The following is a 23,770-nucleotide window of genomic DNA, read 5'->3' on the forward strand; positions in this document are numbered from 1 at the left end:
GGAAGGAAGGAAGGAAGGAAGGAAGGAAGGAAGGAAGGAAGGAAGGAGGGAGGGAGGGAGGGAGGGAGGGAGGGAGGGAGGGAGGGAAGATGTGATGTAGATAATTGACTGTCTTCCCAGAGAAATGTATAAATAAATCTTCAGATTTTGCAGACAATTTCCAAAGGTTGAAAGGATCCCCCACGCCCGTGTACACACTAGGGGTCTCCTAACAGAGTCTGGAAGCCCCTGCTCTCAGACAGCACCATTCTCTTATCGATGAAAGAGAGTAAAATAAACTCAAGGCACAAATAAAAGAGCAATCTGGCTAGCAATATTCACAAGGTTGTCTTATGGAACACTTCCTTATTAATTTGCTAAGAGCATCACTGCATTTCTTTGCATTTTCATTATGGCTGTGCCCTAATCTGAGATTACTGAATTGTGGTTATTTTCAGATCCTACATAGCCCACCAAAATGTCAACGCATCTAAGGGCCTGTACTGTCTCTCAGTGCTCACTGCCCTAACGGTGCATTTAGTTGGTTCTTAAAACTAGTATTTATTGCCTATTTTGTGTCAGGCTCTGTGTCAGTTTCTGGGACTACAAAGATAGAATGAATTGTCCTTGTCCTTAGGAAACTTATAGTCTACTGGAGGATAAAAGTACACAAACAGATGGTCACATTATAATGTGTCGTGTGCAAAGACAGTGGCATTCAAGCGGGCCTGGTTTAACAGGAAAAGGTAAAGGGTGGGCAGATTATCTTGCAAAGCCTTTCTAACTGCTTCTTTCTCAGTGTTTGATAGTAGCATTACACTGAAATCGGAGTTTGTGCCACATACCTCACATTCCACACTAAAGCAACTAAAAATAGGAATAAAGATTGTGTGAGCAGCCTGCATTACCTACGATGGTAACCAAAGCTGATTGACTGGGATGTTTTGAAGAGGAGCAAGTGTAGAATCCAGTGTCGTTTCTTCCCACTGATGATACAAAAGCAAACAGAATCCGTATCATAGTTCTGTTTGTTGAATAGGTACTCATCTCAAAGTAGCTGCCCTAGGTTGTAATAAAACAAGAGTTTGCATTTAATGTTTTCAACCCGGATTATTAGTTAATTGTTCCTGCGTTTTCAGAATACAAACTTGTCCTATTACCTCCTGGAGTGCTTTGTTTTCTAGTTCCCAGGTGAGCCCGAATTCGTAATTCACATGAACAGCTTTGCACCTTATCCATAAGGGTTCCCCCACTTTAAGAAATAACTGTGGCAATGTGGTCTGAGGAGTTTGATTTAGATCTAGGAGATGAAAACATCCCAAATGAGAAAAAAAAAAAGTGATTTTTGCCTCAACACAAAAGATAACCCAAACATTCTGAACAAAGACTTTAGCATCATCTCAAATATTACTAAACACATTAATAAAAGAAGGTTTTAGAGACTGACTCCTCTTTTATGAAGAAATCAGCATTTACAGAAACCATACTATTGCATTTACTGTGGCCTAAAGGAACGACAGGATTTCTGAAGGAATGATCACCTATGCAGTTACTGTTAGTCCCTGGTAATCGCTAAGAAATAGTCACCGAAAGTGAAAGTATGTGATATTACAGTGTTACCTATTGTGAACAGCCTGGTGCATTCCCTGCCCAATTCATTTCTTGCACAGCACCTTATGTCCGTCCCAAATAATTCATGAAGCACTTTTTCCTCCTTTTTAACAACAGCTGGACTTTCTTCTTTACAGCTACAATTAGAAAATAAGTACCATTTGGCTAAGCAAGTTTTAAAATTACAAAAGAACACTCAAGAGGAGAACAAAGTTCTGGAGCCAGTTTAAGGGTCAAATGGTAAATAAAAGGTCAAAAGGTAAACAATCCCAAATCTATGGTTTCAGCCAAGAGCTCATAAAAGAGCTAGCTAGTTACTCATTATCTCAATGAATTAGAATAACACTAAGGAGAATTACATAATAAAACAGTTTTAAATTGTCCATGTTTGGTGATCTCTTTGCTGCTGTGGTTTAAAGACGGGGAAAGAAAGAAAAAATGAGAAAGAAGATAAAGGAAAAAAAGAGAAGAAAGAAGAGAAAAATTGGGCTTTCGTGCAGTTTAGCAAGGTAAGCATCCTTTTCTTCACAGCACTGAAGGGACGCAGTTAAGAGGGAGGGAAGCTAAAGTCGCAAAAGTCACCCGAGTTCCCATAGGAACAGAGGAGGAAAGCCGAGGTGTCACCCACGAGGGAAGTTAGCCGAGACTCCCAAGTAGTCAACAGAGTAAAACCCCTCTCCCTGCCTCAGAGAAAGCGGATGTTGGTACCACTTTGGAACAAAGTATTTGTTATTTTTTCTCCTGCTATTTGGTCCCTTTTTTTTTTTAAGTTGTTTAGTAAATTTTAATTAGTTCAAACGGCATAAATTTTTATTTTGTGAGAACTCAGCTTTGGCATATATGAAAAACTACGTAAACGTTTATACCATACTTACTATCTGCCACACACTGTTCTATGTGCTTTCTATATATCAATTCGTTTCATCATCATAGCAATCCTATAAGTGCTTGTCATCCCCTTTCTTCTGATAAGGCACAAGAGGTTAAGTATCTTGTCCACGGCCACACAGCTGCTAAGCAAACTAGGGTTCAAACCCAGGCTATTTGACTCTAGATTCTATATCTTTAAACAATGATATTAGACTGCTTTTCCAGAACAAACAGGATAATCACAAATTAAACAATTAGTCACAAGGAATTTCTTATAAGAGAATTATACTTTAAATCAGTCTATTTCTTTTTTCCCCAATCAGATGCCCAGGAAGCCAACATCCTGGAACATGAAGGGGCTTTGACTTGTGTAGCGCAATGCCCACAAGGAAGGGCCCTGCAGTTGATTTGAGGGATTCCAAAAAGCCCCTTACCAAAAAAAATCCTCCCACATCCTCCCAGTGAAGCCCACACTGACAATTCTGTTTTGTTTATTTATTTATTTATTTATTATTTTTTGAGATGCAGTCTTACTCTGTAGCCCAGGCTGGAGTGCAGTGGCGCCATCTCTGCTCACTGCAACCTCCACCTCTCATGTTCAAGCAATTCTCCTGCCTCAGCCTCCTGAGTAGCTGGGATTACAGGCACCCATCATCACACCTGGTTAATTTTTGTATTTTTAGTAGAGACAGGGTTTTACCATGTTGGTCAGGCTGGTCTCAAACTCCTGACCTCAAGTGATCCGCCCGCCTCGGCCTCCCAAAATGCTGGGATTACAGGGGTGAGCCACCTCACCCGGACGCATATTGATCATTCTTTAACCTTAAGAAGCCAAAGTCTCCTGTTTTAATGAGCATAAATTAAATTTTACATACAGCTTGATGTCAACTACATTAGAAAAAGGCCAAAAGGAAATCATGAGAATAGCAGCTACCATGGACGTGTCATACCTTTCCCCCTGTGAGTCGCAAAGCACCCATTCCACGATCGGCTCTGGAACGCTCTCAGATATGCAGACCAGGGCGTCCTGGTTCTCCATTTTTCTAAAGTAAGGTCTTCTTAATGTGTAAAGCAGAGTATCTAAAGTATCATAAGTTATTAACATTTTACTATTTTAAAAATAATTTTCTTAGCAGCCCCCTCAAGAAAGGATTCTATGTCATTAAGAAAAGTTCATATTTTATACGATAGCAGTGTCTTCTGCATTTCCACCAACCATTACATATTTATTTATTTGTTTATTTTATATTAAAGGCATCAAAAGAAAACCAACCATTATATTAAATTTAGCTTTGGCTGCAGTGTCAACTTCAACATTTATCCTCTTGGCTGATTTCTTTCGGTATTTCACAGATCCATAGCTAACTAAAGCAGTCGAGTGAAGCCACGTGAAAATACAAATATTGCTATGCACAGGAAAAAGGAAACTAGCAATAACATATGGCTTAAACCCTCGTTTAATACGTAGTTTAAACCTCAACTTTCTTCCTATAATTTTATCTGCAACTAGGCAGAAATATACTAACATTTAGAAAGGCAGAAGAAACATGGTAGGGTGGAGTTAGAATTGCAACAGAACTTAGAGGTTTAGTTGAGCCTCCCACTCACAATGGACCATGACACACACACACACACACACACACACCATCCTTCACTCCCAGCTATGCCTAACATAAACTTCGTACTTCTGCTTTGACTCCACTAGGGACTGGAGTTCATGACCTCCCAGGGCAGGTCATTCTAATTTTTAACAAACTTTTTTTTTCTTAGAGTTTCCCTATACTTTATTTAAGTTTCCCTATACTGAACTCCAGCCTCTCTCCTTACAGGAAATTTTGTTTGAAAATATTATGTATTGCTTTATACATATATATGCATATATATGAAAGACCATATGGAGTGTAAATTTCAAAGCATAATAACAAATACCCATGGAGCCACTATCCAACTTAATAGCTAGAATATTAATAAATACCTTTTAATCTACTTTTGTGCTTCCCCCATCTCACAACTGTAAGTAGCCTTTATCCTGAATTTTGCTTATTATTCAGGGACTCTTCAAAGTACTTTTACCACATAAATATGTGGCACTAAAGATATATTGATTTATTTCGTTCTTGAGCTTCAAAATTGAGTTATCAATCAGTATGTAGCTTCCACAACTTCATTTTTTCATCCAACCTTATGTTTTTAAGATTCATCCATGGTTTTACATGTAGCTTTACTTTATTCTTCTTTTTTTACTGCTAAATAATATTCTACTGGTAAATATATTATTATTTTTTTCATTTTCTTGCAGCAGACATTTGGGTTGTTTCCTTTTCTTTTTTTCTTTTTTGTGAGATAGGGTCTCTGATACCCAGGCTGGAGTGCAGTAGTGCAATCTCAGCTCACTACAGCCTCAGCCTCCCAGGCTCAAGTGATCCTCCTGCCTCGGCCTCCCAAAGTGCTTGGATTACAGGTATGAGCCACCATACCCAGCCATAGTTTTTTTGTATGATTAACCATGTGCTCTGAACATTCCACACATTTGTACTGAGGCATATGTATAACACTCTTAATAACATGCCTAAGAGTGGAATCGCTGGTCTGCATGGTATGAGCACATTCAGCCTTACACATACTGACCATTTGTTTTCCAAAGTGGTTATACTAATTTACGTTACACAGCAGGATATGAGAGCACCTATTGCTTTATATTCTTACCAAGGCTTCTTAATTTTCAATAGTCTAGCAGGTATAAAATGGTATTTCATTGAGGTGTTAATTTAATTTCTCCATTATTAATTTGACATGTGTTAAAATAATTAATTGGGAGGCCATTAGGCTGAGAAAGCTCTAACAGGTTGAGTTACCATGTAAACAAACCAAAATCCAACTGAAAAAAAAAAAAAAAAACAGAAAAATAAAGGCTGGGTGTGGTGGCTCACACCTAGAATTCCAACACTTTGGGTGGGTGAAGCAGGAGGATTGCTTGAGCCCAGGAGTTCGAGACTAGCCTAGTAACATGCCGAAACCTCATCTCTACAAAAAAATAACAGGCTGGGCATGATGGCTCATGCCTGTAATCCCAGCTCTTTGGGAGGACAACGCAGGCAAATCACTTGAGGTCGGGAGTTCGAGACCAGCCTGGCCAACATGGTGAAACCCTGTGTCTACTAAAAACACAAAAATTAGCCAGCCGTGGTGGCAGGCACTTGTAATCCCAGTTTATTCAGGAGTCTGAGGCAGGAGAATTGCTTGAACCCAGGAGGCGGAGGTTGCAGTGAGCCCAGATCACACCACTGCACTCCAGCTTGGATGACAAGAGCAAGACTCCGTCTCAAAACAAAAGCAAAAGCAAAAAGAAAACAAACAAAAAACAACAAAAAGCAAAAAACAAACCCAATTCAATATGAGCAGCAAAATGCAACTTAGCTTAACCAGTCAGAAACTACAAACTGACCAAATGAGGGACTGTCCACTTTAACCAATCAAATGTTTTCTTTGTCTTGCTTCTGGGAACACCTTATAGAAAGAGGTCTTACCCTTGAATCCCCTCACGGGAGCCCGACTACTTTCTATCTGGCACTGCCTGATTCATGAATCACATCCTGCTCAAATAGACTCTTTACAACTCTAACGTGTCTAAGTTTACATTTTAACACGTTTCTTGACCATTTAGGTTTCATGTTCCAAAAATGAAATGCCTACTCACATGCTTTGTTCATTTTTCTACTAGGTTTTCATTTTGTTCTGTTTTTCTTATTGACTCATAGAAGCTCTTTACATATTATAACTATTAATCCTTTGTTGACTGTGAACTGCAAGTATCTTTTTCCATCTTGTAGTGGTTTTCACTTTTTCTCTCTGTAATGTCTAACCATTGGTTCTTATCCTACCCTCCAGAGCAACGTTTTTTAAGTCTAGCTTTGATTCCATATCAAAATCCTTCAAATGTTTAAAAATCAGAAACTGAGATCAAGGGAGATAATTACCATACAAGGCACTTAAACTAGTTAACTCGGGTTTCCTGACTCAAATCCCGAAAGAATTCCCTCTGCATTACACCACAATCAGTCTTATCGTCTCCCCAAAATATGTCCTTCTATATGCCAAACATCCCCGATTCCTTCAGCTGCTCCTAATTTAAAGAATTCCAAGTTTTCTACTATCCTGCTTGCTCCATTTTGTCAGTATCTATCTGAAAAAAAAAAATGTAGAACTGAAATGAATCATCTTCTATTAATTTCCTTAGTTTAGACGTTATATTTTCATGAACACTGCCAAGGTTCAAATTTACGTTTTTAGCAACCCTGCCACTCTGGTGGTTAAAGTGAGCTTGTGGTTGACTAAAACCCGTTCCTCTTTTTCACACTGACTGTTGCCAAGTCTCTCCCACCTACTTTTTTGGACCCCACCACCTTGCAGAATGCTAAAAACAAGTTGTAATTTACTTGAATAATTGTTACTATATTTTTACATTGTAAATCTTAAGTGAAAGGAATATATCCTAAATATAACAAAGACACAGCAGATGCCCACTTACCTTATACAAGTATTTGTACTTGGCAAGAAAATTTAAAAAGGAGAGAAAAAAAAAAAACAAGAAAGAGGAAGAGAGGGAGAGAGCAAGAAATGTTTTAGCTTCTTCCAACCTGAAGCACATATTTACTGTCCCACAGAGGCGGTGAGGGACTAGAAAGGGGGCAGGGAACAGGACCAACATCAGAGAGCAACAAAAGGCGATTCTTGGTTTTGGAGCTGGTAGAGCTCTGGTTCTGTGATCTTCAGAGTAATTAAAGGACTTTCCAGAACAAACTTTGAGTCATTTTGACTTTAGCTAATTTATATCTTACAGGCTGACTTTAGAACCTTACTCTACCCCCAACCCCAGTAAGATGACGCTTCTGCGAATTCTCTCTTCTGACAGCAAGACTCACAGGCTCTCACACAAAACCCAGGGCAGTGTGGTGCAGAAAGCCTCCAGCTGTGCCCACCGCCACACCTCTCAGAGGGCCTGTTTTCTCACCTACATGCATACCGGATTGCTGTGAGCCTCTGAGATGATACAGGCAGAAGCTCTTCAGCAAAGGGCAGTTGTGGTTATTCCTGACCCAGGGCACCTCTTTGGGCCGGACACGCACGCTTTGTGCATTTCAGTCACTGACAAGGAAGAGGGGAGCCTGGCAAGTTGTGTCAATGTGTGGGAGGGAACCTAATTTTAAGTGGCATTAACTCAGGGTTTTTGGAGCACTGCACTGGCTCCCAAAGGCACAAGGACCTAAGTGAATGCAGCCACCTTCAGTCCTTCTTGGTCACAGAAGGTGAAGCAGCACGTTCAGTGCACACAGCACTGAGTCTATGCAGGATGGGGACAAAACAAGGAGAAGCCACAAGGCACTTGCAGGGGGTGGCTCTGCCAGCTGCACAGCTGCCTCCCTTGGTGGCAACATTTGGACTGTTCCTTACAGTTTGCATATGGTCTGGCACGCGCATGGACCTGCACCGTCCAACACATGTAGCCGCTAGCTGCATGGGGCTATTTAAATTCCAATTTTAATGAATTAAAATTAAATGCAATTAAAACTTTAGTTCCTCAGTCACCTTAGCAACATTTCGAGTGTTCAACAGCCCCACGTGGCCAATGGCTGCTATACTGGAAAGAGCAGACAAAGATCATTTTCATCATCTCAGAAAGTTCTGCTGGATCATGCTGAGACCTTTCAATCCTGTGAGGTATGTTTTTTTTTTGGTTTTTTTTTTTAAGACGGGGTTTCACCATGTTGGTCAGGCTGGTCTTGAACTCCCAACCTCAGGTGATCCACCCACCTTGGCCTCCAAAGTGCTTGGATTACAGGCGTGAGCCACCACGCCCGGCCTGAGGTATGTATTTTTATCCTCATTTTATCGATAAGGAAATTGGGGCTCAGAGAAATTGTGAGCTGCCATAGGCGGTAGTATCAGAACTAGAATTAGAACCCAGGTCTTCTGATTCCAAGGTCAAAATGTTTTACATTTCTTCCCTGTCAGCCATCTGCTACTGAACAGAGGGTGTCCCAGGTGTTTTTAACAGCAGGCACATTCTGAGAGTCCACAGCACACGTCACTGATTCATCGGTGATTCTCAGTTCTCTATAGGTTATACAGATGGTTGATGGGAATCTAATCAATCCAACTAGGTATCGAAGGAAACCTGAAGAATGAGTCTAGAGGAGCCAGTCAAGCTGAGTTCTAAACCACCCCTTTGAAATACTGTGGTATCCCAGGCTGAAATACTAGTAGCAGGCTGGACTTACTTCTTATACTCACTGTAAACAATATTGTGTAATTGGTAGCTTCACTCTGAATAAAAAGTAGGTATTCTCCAGCTTGGGTTTCTGTCATTTTCAAAATGACCATGGAAACAACTCCTCTGCAAGACAGGAAAGAGAACTAGTTATTTTGGAAAGTGTGTGAAACTAAAAACAAAATTTCATAGTGACTAAGAAGGCAGCTTGGTAGCTGCAGCATTCCTCGACTGGCACGGAGGCACACAGCTCTGTCATGTGCCCAGCACTCAGCCTGGACATTGCTCGTTGGACCTTGACTTTTAACCTGTCATCCTTGAGGATGGGAGAGCTCCATTACTGTGCCATCATCTCACCTTCCTTGAGCTTCTAGGAGGGAAAACTCCCATCTAAAAATGCGCAGTAAGCCGGGTGCGGTGGCTCACGACTGTGATCCCACAACTCTGGGAGGCCGAGGCGGGCAGATCACCTGAGGTCAGGAGTTTGACACTAGCCTGGCCAACATGGTGAAACTCCATCTCTACTAAAAATACAAAAATTAGTCTGAGCACGGTGGCTCACGCCTGTAATCCCAGCACTTTGGGAGGCCAAGGTGGGCAGATCACGAGGTCAACAGTTCGAGACCAGCCTGACCAACATGGTGAAACCCCATCTCTACTAAAAACACAAAAATTAGCCAGGCATGGTGGCATATACATGTAATCCCAGCCACTCAGGAGGCTGAGGCAGGAGTATCACTTGAACCCAGGAGGCGGAGGTTGCAGTAAGCCCAGATTGCACCACTGCACTCCGGCCTGCACAATAAGATTAAAACTGTATGTCAAAAAAAAAAAAAAAAAAAAAAAAGACCAAAACAGCAACAACAAAATACACAGTAAGCCGAGAGCAGTGGCTCACACATGTAATCCCAGAACTTTGGGAGGCTGAGGCTGGCGGATCATTTGAGCCCAGGAGTTCAAGACCAGCCTGGGCAACATAGTGAGACCCTACCTCTATTTTTTAAAAATTAAAACACACACACACACACACACACACACACACACACACACACACACACACAGCATTGGTGATATAGTCCCTTTGGCAGTGGCATGCCATTTCCTTCCACGACAAAGCACCCTCTGTGATCACATGTGTCCAGTCACCCGGTCACCAGCCTCAGTTTCCCATTCACAGAACGCTGAGATTTTTTAAAATGTTCTCCTAGTTTGTGCCTGTCTCTGTCTAAATGAAAGAACTCAAACAAAATCTGACAAAAGTCATGTTCTTACGGAGTGATAATTACACTGAATATCACTTAGATGTATGGAGAAAGATGTCTCAGTGTCAGGATTTTTAACTTGATAATTGGTGAAGATAAATTGGGTTAAGGGCATTCTCTTCCAAGAGATACCTATGATGTGTATTTGGTACTATCTTCTCTCTTTAAAGCTGACAGTACTCCCAGCACTTTGTTGAGTGATGCTGGATTTAAATTCACACTTTCTGACCTTTAGACCCTTAACTGTGCAAAGTGTAGTCTTTCACCAACAGTGTTAGCATCAGCAGGGAGTTGACAACGATGCAGAATTTCAGACCCCACTCAGACCTACTCATCAGGATCTGCATTTTAAACAAGATCCCTAGGCAATCCAAATGCACGTTATATTTGAGAAGCCCTGCTTTAAAGCAGCAAGCAGGTCCAAGAGTACATGGGCCTGCATTCATACACACAGTAATTACTAGAATATATACTTGATTTGCTTCTGAGATCTATTTGGATGATATGCTTTCTTTCTCTGAACTAGTCGTCTGGAGTGAGCCACCACACCTGCAGTCGAAACACTTTGGGAGGCAAGGTGGGAGGATTGCTTGAGGCCGTGAGTCCAAGACTGACCCGGGCAGCATATTGAGACGCCTTTCCAAAAAAATGAAAAAATGTGGCTGTCATGGTGGCTCATGCCCGTAATCCTAGCACTTTGGTAGCCAAAAAACAAGAAGTAATACAATCTCAAAAGAGGAGAGGAAAATGAATGTGTTCCAAGATTTAGAACTAAACTTCAGAACTATACTCACTGTCCTGCTAAGAGTGTATTTGACCTTAAAATACATAACTGATTCAAGTCGATCATAGAGACATTCTCCAAGACCCTATCAAGGTGTTTACTTCATAGTTGCTGGAAAGCTCATGCCTTTTCTACACTTATGGGACAACAGAATGGCCGCAAGAATTTAAAAGAAAGACTGCGTGAAGAGGGCATTTAATTGACCTATGTCCTTTGCCCTATCTGGTTTCAGCAAGATGACAAGAACAGTAGTGGGCAGCAATCAGCATAGAGTTATACAGAGTTCGGACATTATCCACACATCTTAGCTAAGACATTTTTCTGGATGAGACCAATGTTCCTCACAGACAGATCAATGTCTTATTAAATATTCTGTAGATGGCACATAACATTGCAGTTCTGCTTATCATATGGCGAAACAAAATCGATAAAATCAAATGTTCTTTTCCCAAGCATTTCCCAAAAAGAAATTTAAAAAAATTTTTTTAAAGAAATTTCTTGCTACACTAACAAGAATGAAATAAAAACTTTCTAACTTTGTATCTTTAACATGATATCCAACTAAAAAACAAGACACTTAAAAAAATCCCAAATAGGCCTGACCTTGTGGCTCACACCTGTAATTCCAGCACTTTGGGAGGCTGAGGCGGGTGGATCACCTGAGGTTTGGAGTTTGAGACCAGACTGGCCAACATGGTGAAACTCCATCTCTACTAAAAATAAAATATAATTAAAAATTAACCAGGCATGGTGGTGAGTGCCTATAATCCCCGCTACTCAGGAGGCTGAGGCATGAGAATCACTTGAACCTGAAAGGCAGAGATTGCAGTGAGCTGAGATCCTGCCACTGCACTCCAGCCTGAGCAACAGAGCAGGACTCCATCTCAAAACAAAACAAAACAAAACAAAACAAAACAAAACAAAACAAAACATAAAAGCCCAAATATAGTCCTTCATTGTAGAAAAGGTAAAAAGATTTAAAGAAAAAAGAAAATTCCAAAATACTATTTTCAATATTTGTTTTACATTTTGCCAGCCACTCACCGCTTTCTATATACTTATATGCGTGTGTGTGTGTGTGTAGGTTTAAATTAATAGCCTTTACTTTTTTCTTTTTTCTCCTTTTTTTGTCTTGTCTTGTCTCCCAGGTTGGAGTACAATGGTGCGATCTTGGCTCACGGCAATCTCTGCCTCCTGACTTCAAGCAATTCTCCTGCTTCAGCCTCCCAAGTAGCTGGGACTACAGGCACACACCATCCCACCTGGCTAATTTTTGTATTTTTAATAGAGACAGGGTTTCACCATGTTGACCAGGCTCATCTGAAACTCCTGACCTCAAGTGATCCTCCACTTTGGTCTCCCAAAGTGCTGGGATAACAGGCATGAGCCACTGCACCCGGCTGACTTTACTTTTTAGAGCAGTTTTAGATTTACAGGAAAATTGAGCAGGAGACACAGAAAGATGCCATATATGCCCTTCCCACCACACACAGTTTTCCTTATTATTAACATCTTGCACAGGTGTAATATGTTTGTTAAAATTGATGAACCTATTTTAAAGTTCGGTTTGGGCCGGGAGCGGGAGCAGAGGCTCATGCCTGTAATCTTAGCACTTTGGGAGGTTGAGGTGGGAGGATCACCTGAGGTCAGGAGTTTGAGACCAGCCTGGCCAACATGGGGGAAGCCCATCTCTACTAAAAATACAAAAATTAGCTGGGTGTGGTGGCACACACCTGTAATCCCAGCTACTTAGGAGGCTGAGACAGAAGAATCGCTTGAACCTGGGAAGCAGAAGTTGGAGTGAGTCAAAATCACGCCACTGCACTCCAGCCTGGGTGACAGAATGAGATTCCGTCTCAAAAATAAAATAAAATAAAGTTCATAGTTCGCATTTTTTTGTGTGTGTTGTACATCCTATGGGATTTGACAGATACATAATGTCATGTATTGATGGCTTAACTATATTTTTAGTTTGTTATTTCTCTGAAGATAAGAGTGACAAAAAACAGGCCCAGGCCAGGCGCTGTGACTCACGCCTGTAATCCTGACACTTTTGAAGGCCGAGGTGAGTGGATCACTTAAGCCCAGGAGTTTAAGATCAGCCTTGGCAACATGGTGAAACACGGTCTCTACAAAAAATTTTAAGAATTAGCCAGGTGCGGCAGCACACTCCTGTAGTCCCAGCTACTTGGGAGGACTGGGGTGGGAGGATTGGTTGAATTTGGAAGGTCGAGGCTACAGTGAGCCAAGATTGTGCCACTGTACTCTGGCCTGGGCGACAGAGAGAGACCCTGACTCAAAAAAAAAAAAAAATAGATTTACAATAAACATGGGCAGAAATTTGAAAAGGAATTCCAGATGAACCACATTTTATGTCAAGAAGGTATTCCTCCACTTACCTGTTTTGTAAATCAAAATGTGGTTGGCAATTCAGGGAGCTGTGCTTAAAGACCCAGAGACAGGAAACGTTCCCAGGGGTGTTGACCAGCACTTGCAGTGTGATGGAGGCAGACGCCTCCACTTCCACCGCGGCAGCTTCGTATACTGTCCCTGCGCTCTGCGGTCTCAACACACACCCGAGGTCTTCTGGGGATTCCATCACCTACGTTGTAGATAGAACAAAGTAAATTCATGAAAATTGTAGGTTTAAGGCCTCCGCTTCTTTATATCAGAACTTTATCAAACACAAGCATTCTGACATGCTGCACAGAACACCCACGCAAGCTGGAACCCACTGAAAACATGCTGCAGACTGAAGGTCCTATTAATTATAATTCTCTAAAGAAAAGATAAATAACTTTGGGCTGCATTTCTAAAATGTTGTACAGACTGTTATGGTGTGTGTCTCCCTGCCTCTGCAAATTCATATGTTGAAGTCCTAACCCTCAGTATCTCAGAATGTGACTTTATTTGGAGATGGTCTTTACAGCGGTAATCAAGTTAGAATGGGGTTGTGTGAGTAGCCCTAAATCCAGTATGACTGGGTGTCCTTATAAGAAGAGGAGGCAGGGTGTGGTGGCCCACACCTGCAACCCCAGCGCTTTGGGAGGCCAAGGCAGGCAGATCACTTGAGGTCAGGAATTGGAGACCAGAGTAGCCAACATGGTGAAACCCCTTGAAGTCCAGGCCAGGTTCTTCACCACCTGGCAGAGCTGAGTCTTAAATTCCATGAGGCACTGGAATTTAAGAGAATGTGGTATCTAAAACAGTATTTAAAAAAATAGAATTTTGATAATAACAGTGAGATTCAGTCTGTTGATCTTGTAACAGATATCGCTAACTAATGAGGGCATGAAGTTGCCTAAGAAATCTCTAATACAGTTGTCTGCTTACATAAGTTAAACAGCTGCACGAGCTGTGAAAACACCAGAGAAAGCATGTAAAATGGTCTGTCACACAAAGTCCATCATTCCTTCCCAAATCCTTGTTACAGAAAAAACAAAACAAAACAAATCAATAACTCATTCTGTAGAAGTGTGGGGTGGGACATGGCAAATAAAGAAAATGAGCTGGCCTGTGTGGGCCACCTTCCTGAAATATGAGACCATGATTGTCAAACACATTTGCTCAACTCCAGTGACTTTGGTTCTTCACAGACAAAAAACCCATCATTAAACCATAGTGGACACTTTTTGTTTTCCTTGTTTGTTTTTATTATGTTTTCTTTTGTTTAGGCTATGCCACAATGGCACAAAATCTGTTCGGGAGGAATGTGACATTAAATGAAGCTTTGACTTTCTGGAGGAAGGAAGGTATAAATGAACGTGTAACCTATTTGGTAAGGAGAGATAATTTTAGAGTTATGGGGGATTGCCTGCCTATGCTCTCTAACCATGGATAGGGAAAAAATCAGTACCTCTCACCCAGCTGCTGTGAATACTTGGTGCCTTAGTACAGTCATTTCTTAAAAGCAAATTTGAAGAACATGTAATAGTTGGTAATATGGTTTGGATGTGTGTCCATTCCAAAGCTCATCTTGAAATGCAATTCCCAGATGGGCACAGTTGGCTCATGCCTGTAATTCCAGCACCTTGAGAGACCAAGGCGGGCGGATCACCTGTGGTCAGGAGTTTGAGACCAGTCTGGCCAACATGGTGAAACCCCTTCTCTACTAAAAAAAAAAAAAAAATTAGGCAGGTGAGGTGGCGCATGCCTGTAGTTCTAGCTACTCTGGAAGCTGAGTCAGGAGAATCACTTGAACCCAGGAGTCAGAGGTTGCCAGGCACAGTAGCTCATCCCTGTACACTTTGGGAGGCTAAGGCAGGCAGATCACTTGAGATCAGGAGTTGATTTATTGCTATTAACCAAGACCAATCATCATTAATTTAAGGTTGTGTCTTTATATGAAAACACCTAAATGTGTGCAGCTATTTTCTTACGTCGAAAAGACACAAAAAGTTTAAAACATCATAGCAAATATTAAAATTATTTTGCCCGCATTGAAATATTATGTATGCAAAATGCCTTAATTATTAACAAGCTGACGTGTTATGATACCAATACTTATTGAAAAATTAACACCCAACATGCTTCTGGCATGAAAAAAAAAATCATGTACTTTTTTTTTTTTTTGAGACGGAGTTTCACTCTTGTTGCCCAGGCTGGAATGCAATGACACAATCTCGGCTCACCGCAACCTCCACCTCCCAGGTTCAAGCAATTCTCCTGCCTCAGCCTCTTGAGTAGCTGGGACTGCAGGCACGCGCCACCATGCCCAGCTAATTTTTGTATTTCTAGTAGAGATGGGGTTTCACCATGCTGACCAGGATGGTCTCGATCTCTTGACTGTGATCCACCCACCTCGGCCTCTCGAAGTGCTGAGATTATAGGCGTGAGCCACTGTGCCCAGCATTTTTTTTTTTTTAATTTGTGGTTTCTTTGTTTATTTTAATGTCTTTTGTTTTTATTTTTTTATTTTATTTTTTTTAGAGACAGGGTTTCACCATGTTGACAGGCCAGGATGGTCTCGATCTCTTGACCTCGTGATAGGCCCGCCTCAGCCTCCCAAAGTGCTGGGATTACAGGCGTGAGCCACCGCGCCCGGCCTCCATGTACTTCTTTATATTCATGTAGAATGTTGTTATGGAAACTTGTTTCATGCTGTTTTTAAAACTTCAGAATATCTCTAATATATCTGACTCATGTGGGGGGAGGGTCAGGTCATCATGTTATGTATTTCTGTGTTATACCTATGTAAAAGAAAAAAGGGTGACTATGTATTTGTATGAACCCTCAGCTGGAAATGTCTGAGGAGTTGGCTAATTTATGTGCATTTTTTGTTGTATGTAGATTTCTACTTTTTTTTTTTTTTTTTTTTTTTTGAGATAGACGTCTCACTCTGTTTCCCAGGCTGATGTGCAAACTTGTGGGGCAACCTTGGCTCACTGTAACCTCTGCCTCCCTCACTCAGGTGATCCTTCCGCCTCAGCCTCACAAGTAGCTGGGACCACAAGTGCGTGCCACCATGGCCAGTTAATTTTGTTGTTGTCGTTGCTGTATTTTTGATAGAGACAGGGTTTCACTATGTTCCTCAGGCTGGTCTCAAACTCCTGAGCCCAAGCGATCAGCCCACCTTGGCCTTCCAAAGTGCTAGGATTACAGGTGTGAGCCACCATACCTGGATTTCTGCTATTTTCAGTTCTCCATCACTTAAGCTTCCCTTGAATAAATTTACTAAATATATGTTTTTAAAATAGAGGGGTGGGAATAGCGTAAGAGAGGAGTAATGAAAAACAAGATGAATAGCGTAAAAGAGAAGAGTAATGGAAAACAAGGTCAGAACTTGAAGGAGCCAGAGCCAGATTACTGAGCAATCTCATTATCGGTCTAAGTAATAGGAAATCACAGAGGGTTGAGAGCCAGGCAGTGAAGGATGTGCCTGATTCAGAGAGGCTGGCCCAGCAGCTATCTCTGAAATGAACTGTATGCAGGAAGAGGCCACTTAAGATATCACTGTGATTATGAGGGAGTTAACGAGAGCTTGAATTAGGGAAGTGGCAGTGAGACTAGAGAATATGAGATGATTACATGAGAACTACTGAAGGGAGTCGACAACACTTGGTAACTGACTGAACGTGAAAGTAGTAGAAAGAAAGTAGTCCAACGTGATGCTGAGCTTCAAAGCCTGAGAACTAGATAGGGGCATAAATAGAAATCAATTAATACAAGAATAAGGGCAGGCTTGGAGAAATAGAAATGAAATAAAATAAATGATATAGGTGGATTTCGATGTGCAAATGGAAAATCTACCTACATACTAGGGGCAGCTGGAAATGAGAAATTCAGGCTTGGGAGAAAAGCCTGGATTCTCTTAAAGGTGAAAAGAACATACAGTCAGCCCTCTGTTACCATGGGTTCTGCATCCAAGGATACAACCAACCACAGACTAAAAACATTCCGGAAAAAAAATGGGGTTGCATCTGTACTGAACATGTACCGACTTTTTTCCCTTGTCATTATTCCCTCAACAATAGGTATAACCACTATTCACATAGTTGTTTAGGTATTATAAAGTATTTACATTGAATTAGGTGTTATAAGTAATATAGAGATAATTTTTAAAGTATAGGGGAGGGTCAGGCATGGTGGCTCAGGACTGCAATCCCAGCACTTTGGGAGGCTGAGGTGTGAGGATCAGTTGAGCCCGGGAGTTCAAGATCAGCCTGGGCAACAGAGTGGGACTCTGTCTCTGAAAAAAAAAGCCAGGTGTGGTGTCTGTCATGTGCCTTTAGTGCCAGCTAGTCAGGAGGCTGAAGTGGGAGGATTGCTTGAGCCTGGGAGGTTGAGGTTGCAGTGAGCCGTGATCATGCTACTACACTTCAGCCTGGTGGACGGAATGAGACCCTATCTCAAAAATACATAGAATGTGCATAGGTTACATGCAAATACTGAGCCATTTTATATCAGGGACTTGAATATCCATGGATTTTGGTATTAATGGGAGTCTTGGAACCAATCCCCCGTATACCAATGGACGACTCTACTCATTACTTCTTCATGCTGGTTGTCAATCAGTGTCCTTCCTAAATCCTCATATGAAGAACATGGTTCTTGAAGGAATGGAGTATAGATGCTCTATTGGTACCAGGTGTGAGGACATAATATACTTAAATGCATAAGGAGAAGCCCATTTAGCCATGGAAGGCTTCAATAACTACAAATTATGGTCTCTAGAGAAAAGCAGCTAAAGGTATAATTTTAATGTTACTTTACCATGGGATATGATGACTTCCCCACTGATGAATCATTGTTCTGATGATTGATTAAAACACACTTGATCACAGGCAGATCTTGATTTGTAATAGTCCCAAATATCATTGCAGAGAAAACAACTGTAAAACAAAATAAAAATGATAATGTCGATACATGCACACCTTAAAAAGAAAAAGTGTATTTATCTCACAACCAAACAACAAAACAAAACGTAATCAGAGGAAATTGGCCACTATGAAAGTATGTAGGAAATTGGATTTCATGCAAGTTTAGTCTACTTTAAATCAGGAGCAGAGGTACTTAGAGCAGGGCTGTCCAATAAGCAGACTGCAGTGATAGAAATGTACTATACCTGTGCTGTCCAATATGATAGTCACTGACTACATGTGGCTCTTAAGCTTTTGAAATGAGGTCGGTTTGGCTGGGTGTGGTGGCTCACACCTGTAATCTCATCACTTTGGGAGGCTGAGGCAGGCAGATTACTTTAGGTCAGGAGTTCGAGAACAGCCTGGCCAACATGGCGAAACCCCGTCTCTACTAAAAATACAAAATTAGCCAGGCATGGTGGTGCATGCCTGTAATCCGAGCTACTCAGGAGGCTGAGGCAGGAGAATCGCCTGAACCCAGGAGGCAGAGGTTGCAGTGAGCAGAGATAATGGCATTGCACTCCAGCCTGGGCAACAAGAGCAAAACTCTGTCTCAAAAAATAAAAATTAAAATTAAAAAATGAAATAAGGTTAGTTTTGACTGAGGACCTGATTATTTGTATACATGATATTCTTTTCACTTTGGCCGCCCAAAGTGCTGGGATTACAGGTGTGAACCACCGTCCCCAGCCAAGATCTATTCTCTTAACAAATTTGCTTATCTCTTTAAAAGCATTTTTTGGCTGGGTGTGGTGGCTCATGTCTGTAATCCAAGCACTTTGGGAGGCTGAGGTGGGTGGATTGCTTGAGGCCAGGAGTTTGAGACCAGCCTAGGAAATACAATAAAATCATGTCTCTAAAATTTTTTTTTAATTAACTGGGCATAGTGGTGTGCTCCTGTAGTCCTAGCTACTCAGAAGGCTGAGGTAGGAGAGGATCGCTCAGGCATGGGATGTTGAGGCTGCAGTGAGATGTGATTGCACCATTGTGATCCAGCCCCTGGGTGACAGAGTGAGATTTCATCTCTTAAAAAAAAAAAAAAAGGAATTTTTTAACTGTCACTTGAGTGGTCTGTAGATAGTGACAAGAGGTGGCATATGTGTTCACCCATCTTTGTAACCTTGTAACCTGAGACAGTCTCAGAAAGTAACTTTTCCTGTTCTATTCTTTAATGTTCTTTCTCGCGTCTTTAAAAAAATAATTAAAAAATTATTTTACAAGTATAATTAGCTTATAATAAATTGTGTACATTAAAAGTATACAATGTAAAAAAAAAAAAAGTATACAATGTAGTGGCTGGGCGCAGTGGCTCATGCCTGTAATCCCAGCACTTTGGGAGGCCAAGGCGGGCGGATCATGAGGTCAAGAGATCGAGACCGTCCTGGCCCTGGTGAAACCCGACCTCTACTAAAATACAAAAAATTAGCTGGGCATGGTGGTGTGTGCCTGTAGTCCCAGCTACTCGGGAGGCTGAGGCAGGAGAATCCCTTGAACCCGGGAGGCAGAGGTTGCAGTGAGCCAAGATTGCGCCACTGCACTCCAGCCTGGTGACAGAGTAAGAGTTCGTCTCAAAAAACAAACAAACAAAAAAAAACAGTGTACAATTTAGTAAATTCATACATATCTATAAAACCATCACCATAATCAGATAGTGAATTTAAGGATGGGCATGGTACTCACATCTGTAATCCAGCACTTTTGGAAACCAAGGTGGGAGGATCACTTGAGATCAGGACTTAGAGACCAGGCTGAGAGACAGAGTGAAACCCAATTTCTACAAAAATTAGTTTTTAAAACATTAGCCAAGTGTGGTGGCAAGCCTGTAGTCTCAGCTACTTGGGAGGCTGAGGTGGGAGGATAGCTTAAGGCCAGGAGTTTGAAGCTGCAGTGAGCTATGATTGCGCCTCTGCATTCCAGCCTGGGCAAAAGAGCCAGATCCTGTCTCTAAAACAAGAAAACAATTTTTTTTTTTAAAGAAAGCAAACTTGGCCGGGCGCGGTGGCTCATACCTGTAATCCCAGCACTTTGGGAGGCCGAGGCGGGTGGATCACGAGGTCAAGAGATCAAGACCATCCTGGTCAACATGGTGAAACCCCGTCTCTACTAAAACTACAAAAAATTAGCTGGGCATGGTGGTGCGTGCCTGTAATCCCAGCTACTCAGGAGGCTGAGGCAGGAGAATTGCCTGAACCCAGGAGGCGGAGGTTGCGGTGAGCCGAGATCGCGCCATTGCACTCCAGCCTGGGTAACAAGAGCAAAACTCCGTCTCAAAAAAAAAAAAGAAAGAAAGAAAGAAAGCAAACTTACCCATCACTCCCAGGTTTCCTCATAAAGATTTGATATCATACCCTCCTACCAACCCCATTCCCCCACACCCAAGCCACCTCAAATCTGGTTTCTGTTCACTATAGACTAGTTTGCATTTTCTAAAATTTCACACAAATGGAATCACACAGTATGAACTGTTTTTTTATAGGATGGGTGGTCTGGCTTCTTTCACTCTACATTTTTTTGATATTTGTCCATACTGTAGTAGATATCAGCAGTTCATTCATTAATTTCCTAGTAGTAATCTGTTGTATAGATATAAACACAATGTTTTATTCATCTATGGACAGACATGGGCTGTCTCCACTTTTGCTTTTACTGATAAAGCTGCTATTTCTATAAAAGTCTTAATATGGACATACACTTTCATTTCTCTTGGGTAAATACTAAGGAGTTGAATGCCTAGGTTATATGGTAGGTGTATGTGTAACTTTTTGAGAATGTGTCCAACTGTTTTCCAAAGAGGTTAGAGCTTTCATATTTCCATTCACAGTGTATGGAATTCCAGTTGCATCATATCTTGCTAACACTTGGTGTGATGAGACTTAAAAATTTTGGCCTTTCTAATAAGTGTGTTGTATCTCATTGTGGTTTTACTTATTTTTGTTTTTTATTTTCTGAGACGGGGTCTCGCTCTGTCACTCAGGTTGGAGTATAACGGCATGACCAGGGCTGACTGCAGCCTCAACCTCCTGGGCTCAAGCCATCCTCCTGCCTTAGCTTCCTGAGTAGCTGAGACAACCTGTGCCCACCACCGTACCTGGCTAATTTAATTTTTGTATTTTTTGCCCAGGCTGGTCTTGAACTCCTGGACTTAAATCATCTGCCCATCTTGACCTCCCAAAGTGCTGGGATTACAAGCATGAGCCACTGCACCCAGCCCTCTTTGTGGTTTTAATTTGTATTTTCCTCCTGACTAATGAACACTGAACATCCATTTAGGTGATGCCATTACATTCCATAACCCCTTTGGTGGTGTGTCTGTTCACAGCTTTTGCCCAAATCAAATCATTTAAAAAATTATTGAGTATTTTATAATTCACAAAAATATATACTTACAGAGTATAGTGTGATGTTTTAATATATACATACATTGTGGAATGATTAAATCAAGCAAATTAACATATACATCATCGTGGTTTTGATTTGAATTGCCCTACTGATTAGTGATGTTGAGCATTTTTTCATATATTTCTTGGCCATTTGTAAACAAGAAGGTATGTATTTTTCTTTCTTTCTTTCTTTTTTTTTTTTTTTTTTGAGATGGGGTCTCACTATGTTGCCCAGGTTGGAATGCAGTGGCTATTCACAGGCACAATCCCATTACTGATCAGCATGGGAGTTTTGACCTGCTCTGTTTCTGACCTGGGCTGGTTCACCCCTCTTTAGGCAACCTGGTGGTTCCCCACTCCCAGGAGGTCACCAGATGGATGCTGAACTTAGTGCGGACACCCAATCAGCATAGCGCACTACGGCCCAGAACTCCTGGGCTCAAGCGATCCTCCCACCTCAGCCTCCTGAGTAGCTGGGACTACAGGCACATGCCACCACACCCAGTGGTATGTTTATTTCAAAGTAGTTAAAAAACAGGACTTGAAATATTCCCAACACATAGAAATGATAAATATTTAAAGTGATGATTACATCAAATACTCTCAGGTGGTGCTTACACATTCTATGCATGTCACAAAACATCATATGTACCCCATAAATATGTAAAATATTGTGTACCAATAAAAAATAGATGCATCACAAGGCTGGTTGCAGTGGCTAACACCTGTACTCTCAGCACTTTGGGAGGCCAAGACAGGCAGATCACTTGAGATCAGGAGTTCAAGACTAGCCTGGCCAACATGGTGAAACCCCATCTCTACTAAAAATACAAAAATTAGCCAGGCGTAGTGGTGCATGCCTATAGTCCCAGCTACTCAAGAGGCTTAGACAGGAGAATCACTTGAACCTGGGAGGTGGAGGCTGCAGTGAGCTGAGATTGTGCCATTGAACTCCAGCCTGGGCGACAAGAGTGAAACTCCATCTCGAAAAAAAAAAAAAATGGATGCATCACTTCATGTACTTATTTTCTCATACTGAGACATCTAAAATCTACTCTCTTAGCTATTTTCTTTTTATTTATTTATTTATTTTTGAGACGTTGCCTCATTCTGTCACCCAGGCTGGAGTGCAGTGGGGCCATCTTGGCTGGCTGCAACCTCTGCCTCCCAGGCTCCAGTGACCCTCCTGCCTCAGCCTCCAGGTGGCTGGGATTACAGGCATGCACCACCACACTAGGCTAATTTTTTGTATCTTTAGTAGAAATGGGGTTTCACCATGTTGACCAGGCTGGTCTCAAACTCCTGACCTCGTGATCCACCCGCCTTAGCCTCCCAAAGTGCTAGGATTGTAGGCATGAGCCACTGCACCTGGCCTCTCTTAGCAATTTTCTCATAAACAATGCATTTTAAAACTATGAACATTTTGACATTTATTTATTTATTCATCCATCCATGCAATTAACAAATAATGAGTACCTACAATGGCCCCAAAAAGAGAAAATATATTACAAACTATAATCAAATGCTGATGTTTATTTTATTTCATTTTATACAATACATTTGCCTTCTCCAGAGGGACAGAACCAATAGGATACATATATTTCATATATGTACAAAAGGGAATTTATTAGAGAGAATTGGCTCACATAATTATAAAGGCGAAGTCCCAGGACAGGCTGTCTGCAAGCCAGGAAATGAGAAAAGCCAGTAATGTGGCTCAGTGCATGTCCAAAAGCTTCAAAACCAAGGAAGCCACCAATGCTACCCCCAGTCTGAGGCCAAAGGCCTCAGGGCACCCAGTGGGCTCTTGGTGCAAGTGCCAGAGTCCAACAGTCAAAGAACCACAGTCTAATGTCCAAAGGCAGGAGGAGAAAAGGCATCCTGCTCCAGAAGGGAGAGAGAAGGCAGTGTTTGTAGCATGAGTGAGGGCTGTAATCCCAGCACTTTGGGAGGCCAAGGTGGAAGGATTGCTTGAGCCCAGGAGTTCGAGACCTGCCTGGACAACACAGTGAAACTCTGTCTCTATAAAAAACACAAAAATTAGTCAGGCGTGGTAACATGTATCTGTAGGCCCAGCTTCTCAGGAGGCTGAGGTGGGAGGATCACCTTAGCCTGGGGAGGTCAAGTCTGCAGTGAGCTGTGATAATGCCACTGCAATGCAGCTTGGGTGACAGAGTGAGAGCCTGTCTCTGGGTGACAGCCTGAGAGGAAGGAAGGAAGGAAAGAAGGAAGGAAGGAAGGAAGGAAGGAAGGAAGGA

The 23,770-nt window shown here is 41.7% G+C and overlaps 1 protein-coding gene across 3 annotated transcripts in view; it reads right to left on the bottom strand.

Moving 5' to 3' along the window:
* Positions 1 to 23,770, bottom strand: part of FLT3 (fms related receptor tyrosine kinase 3) — a 134,823-nt gene that overhangs the window by 49,989 nt on the left and 61,064 nt on the right. For all 3 annotated transcript variants that reach the window (XM_032294388.1, XM_032294387.1, XM_032294389.1), the window contains 7 exons: positions 17,987 to 18,105; positions 13,174 to 13,376; positions 8,739 to 8,854; positions 3,411 to 3,540; positions 1,600 to 1,727; positions 1,140 to 1,279; positions 888 to 1,041 (listed from right to left, as the gene is read on the bottom strand). In XM_032294388.1, the coding sequence (XP_032150279.1) occupies positions 888 to 1,041; positions 1,140 to 1,279; positions 1,600 to 1,727; positions 3,411 to 3,540; positions 8,739 to 8,854; positions 13,174 to 13,376; positions 17,987 to 18,091 (976 nt within the window). In that variant the 5' untranslated portion in view covers positions 18,092 to 18,105. The remainder of the gene's footprint in view (positions 1 to 887; positions 1,042 to 1,139; positions 1,280 to 1,599; positions 1,728 to 3,410; positions 3,541 to 8,738; positions 8,855 to 13,173; positions 13,377 to 17,986; positions 18,106 to 23,770) is intronic.

This window comes from Sapajus apella, unplaced genomic scaffold (assembly GCF_009761245.1).
Source record: "Sapajus apella isolate SASKATOON/1434 unplaced genomic scaffold, GSC_monkey_1.0 scaffold32, whole genome shotgun sequence".
Taxonomy (NCBI): domain Eukaryota; kingdom Metazoa; phylum Chordata; class Mammalia; order Primates; family Cebidae; genus Sapajus; species Sapajus apella.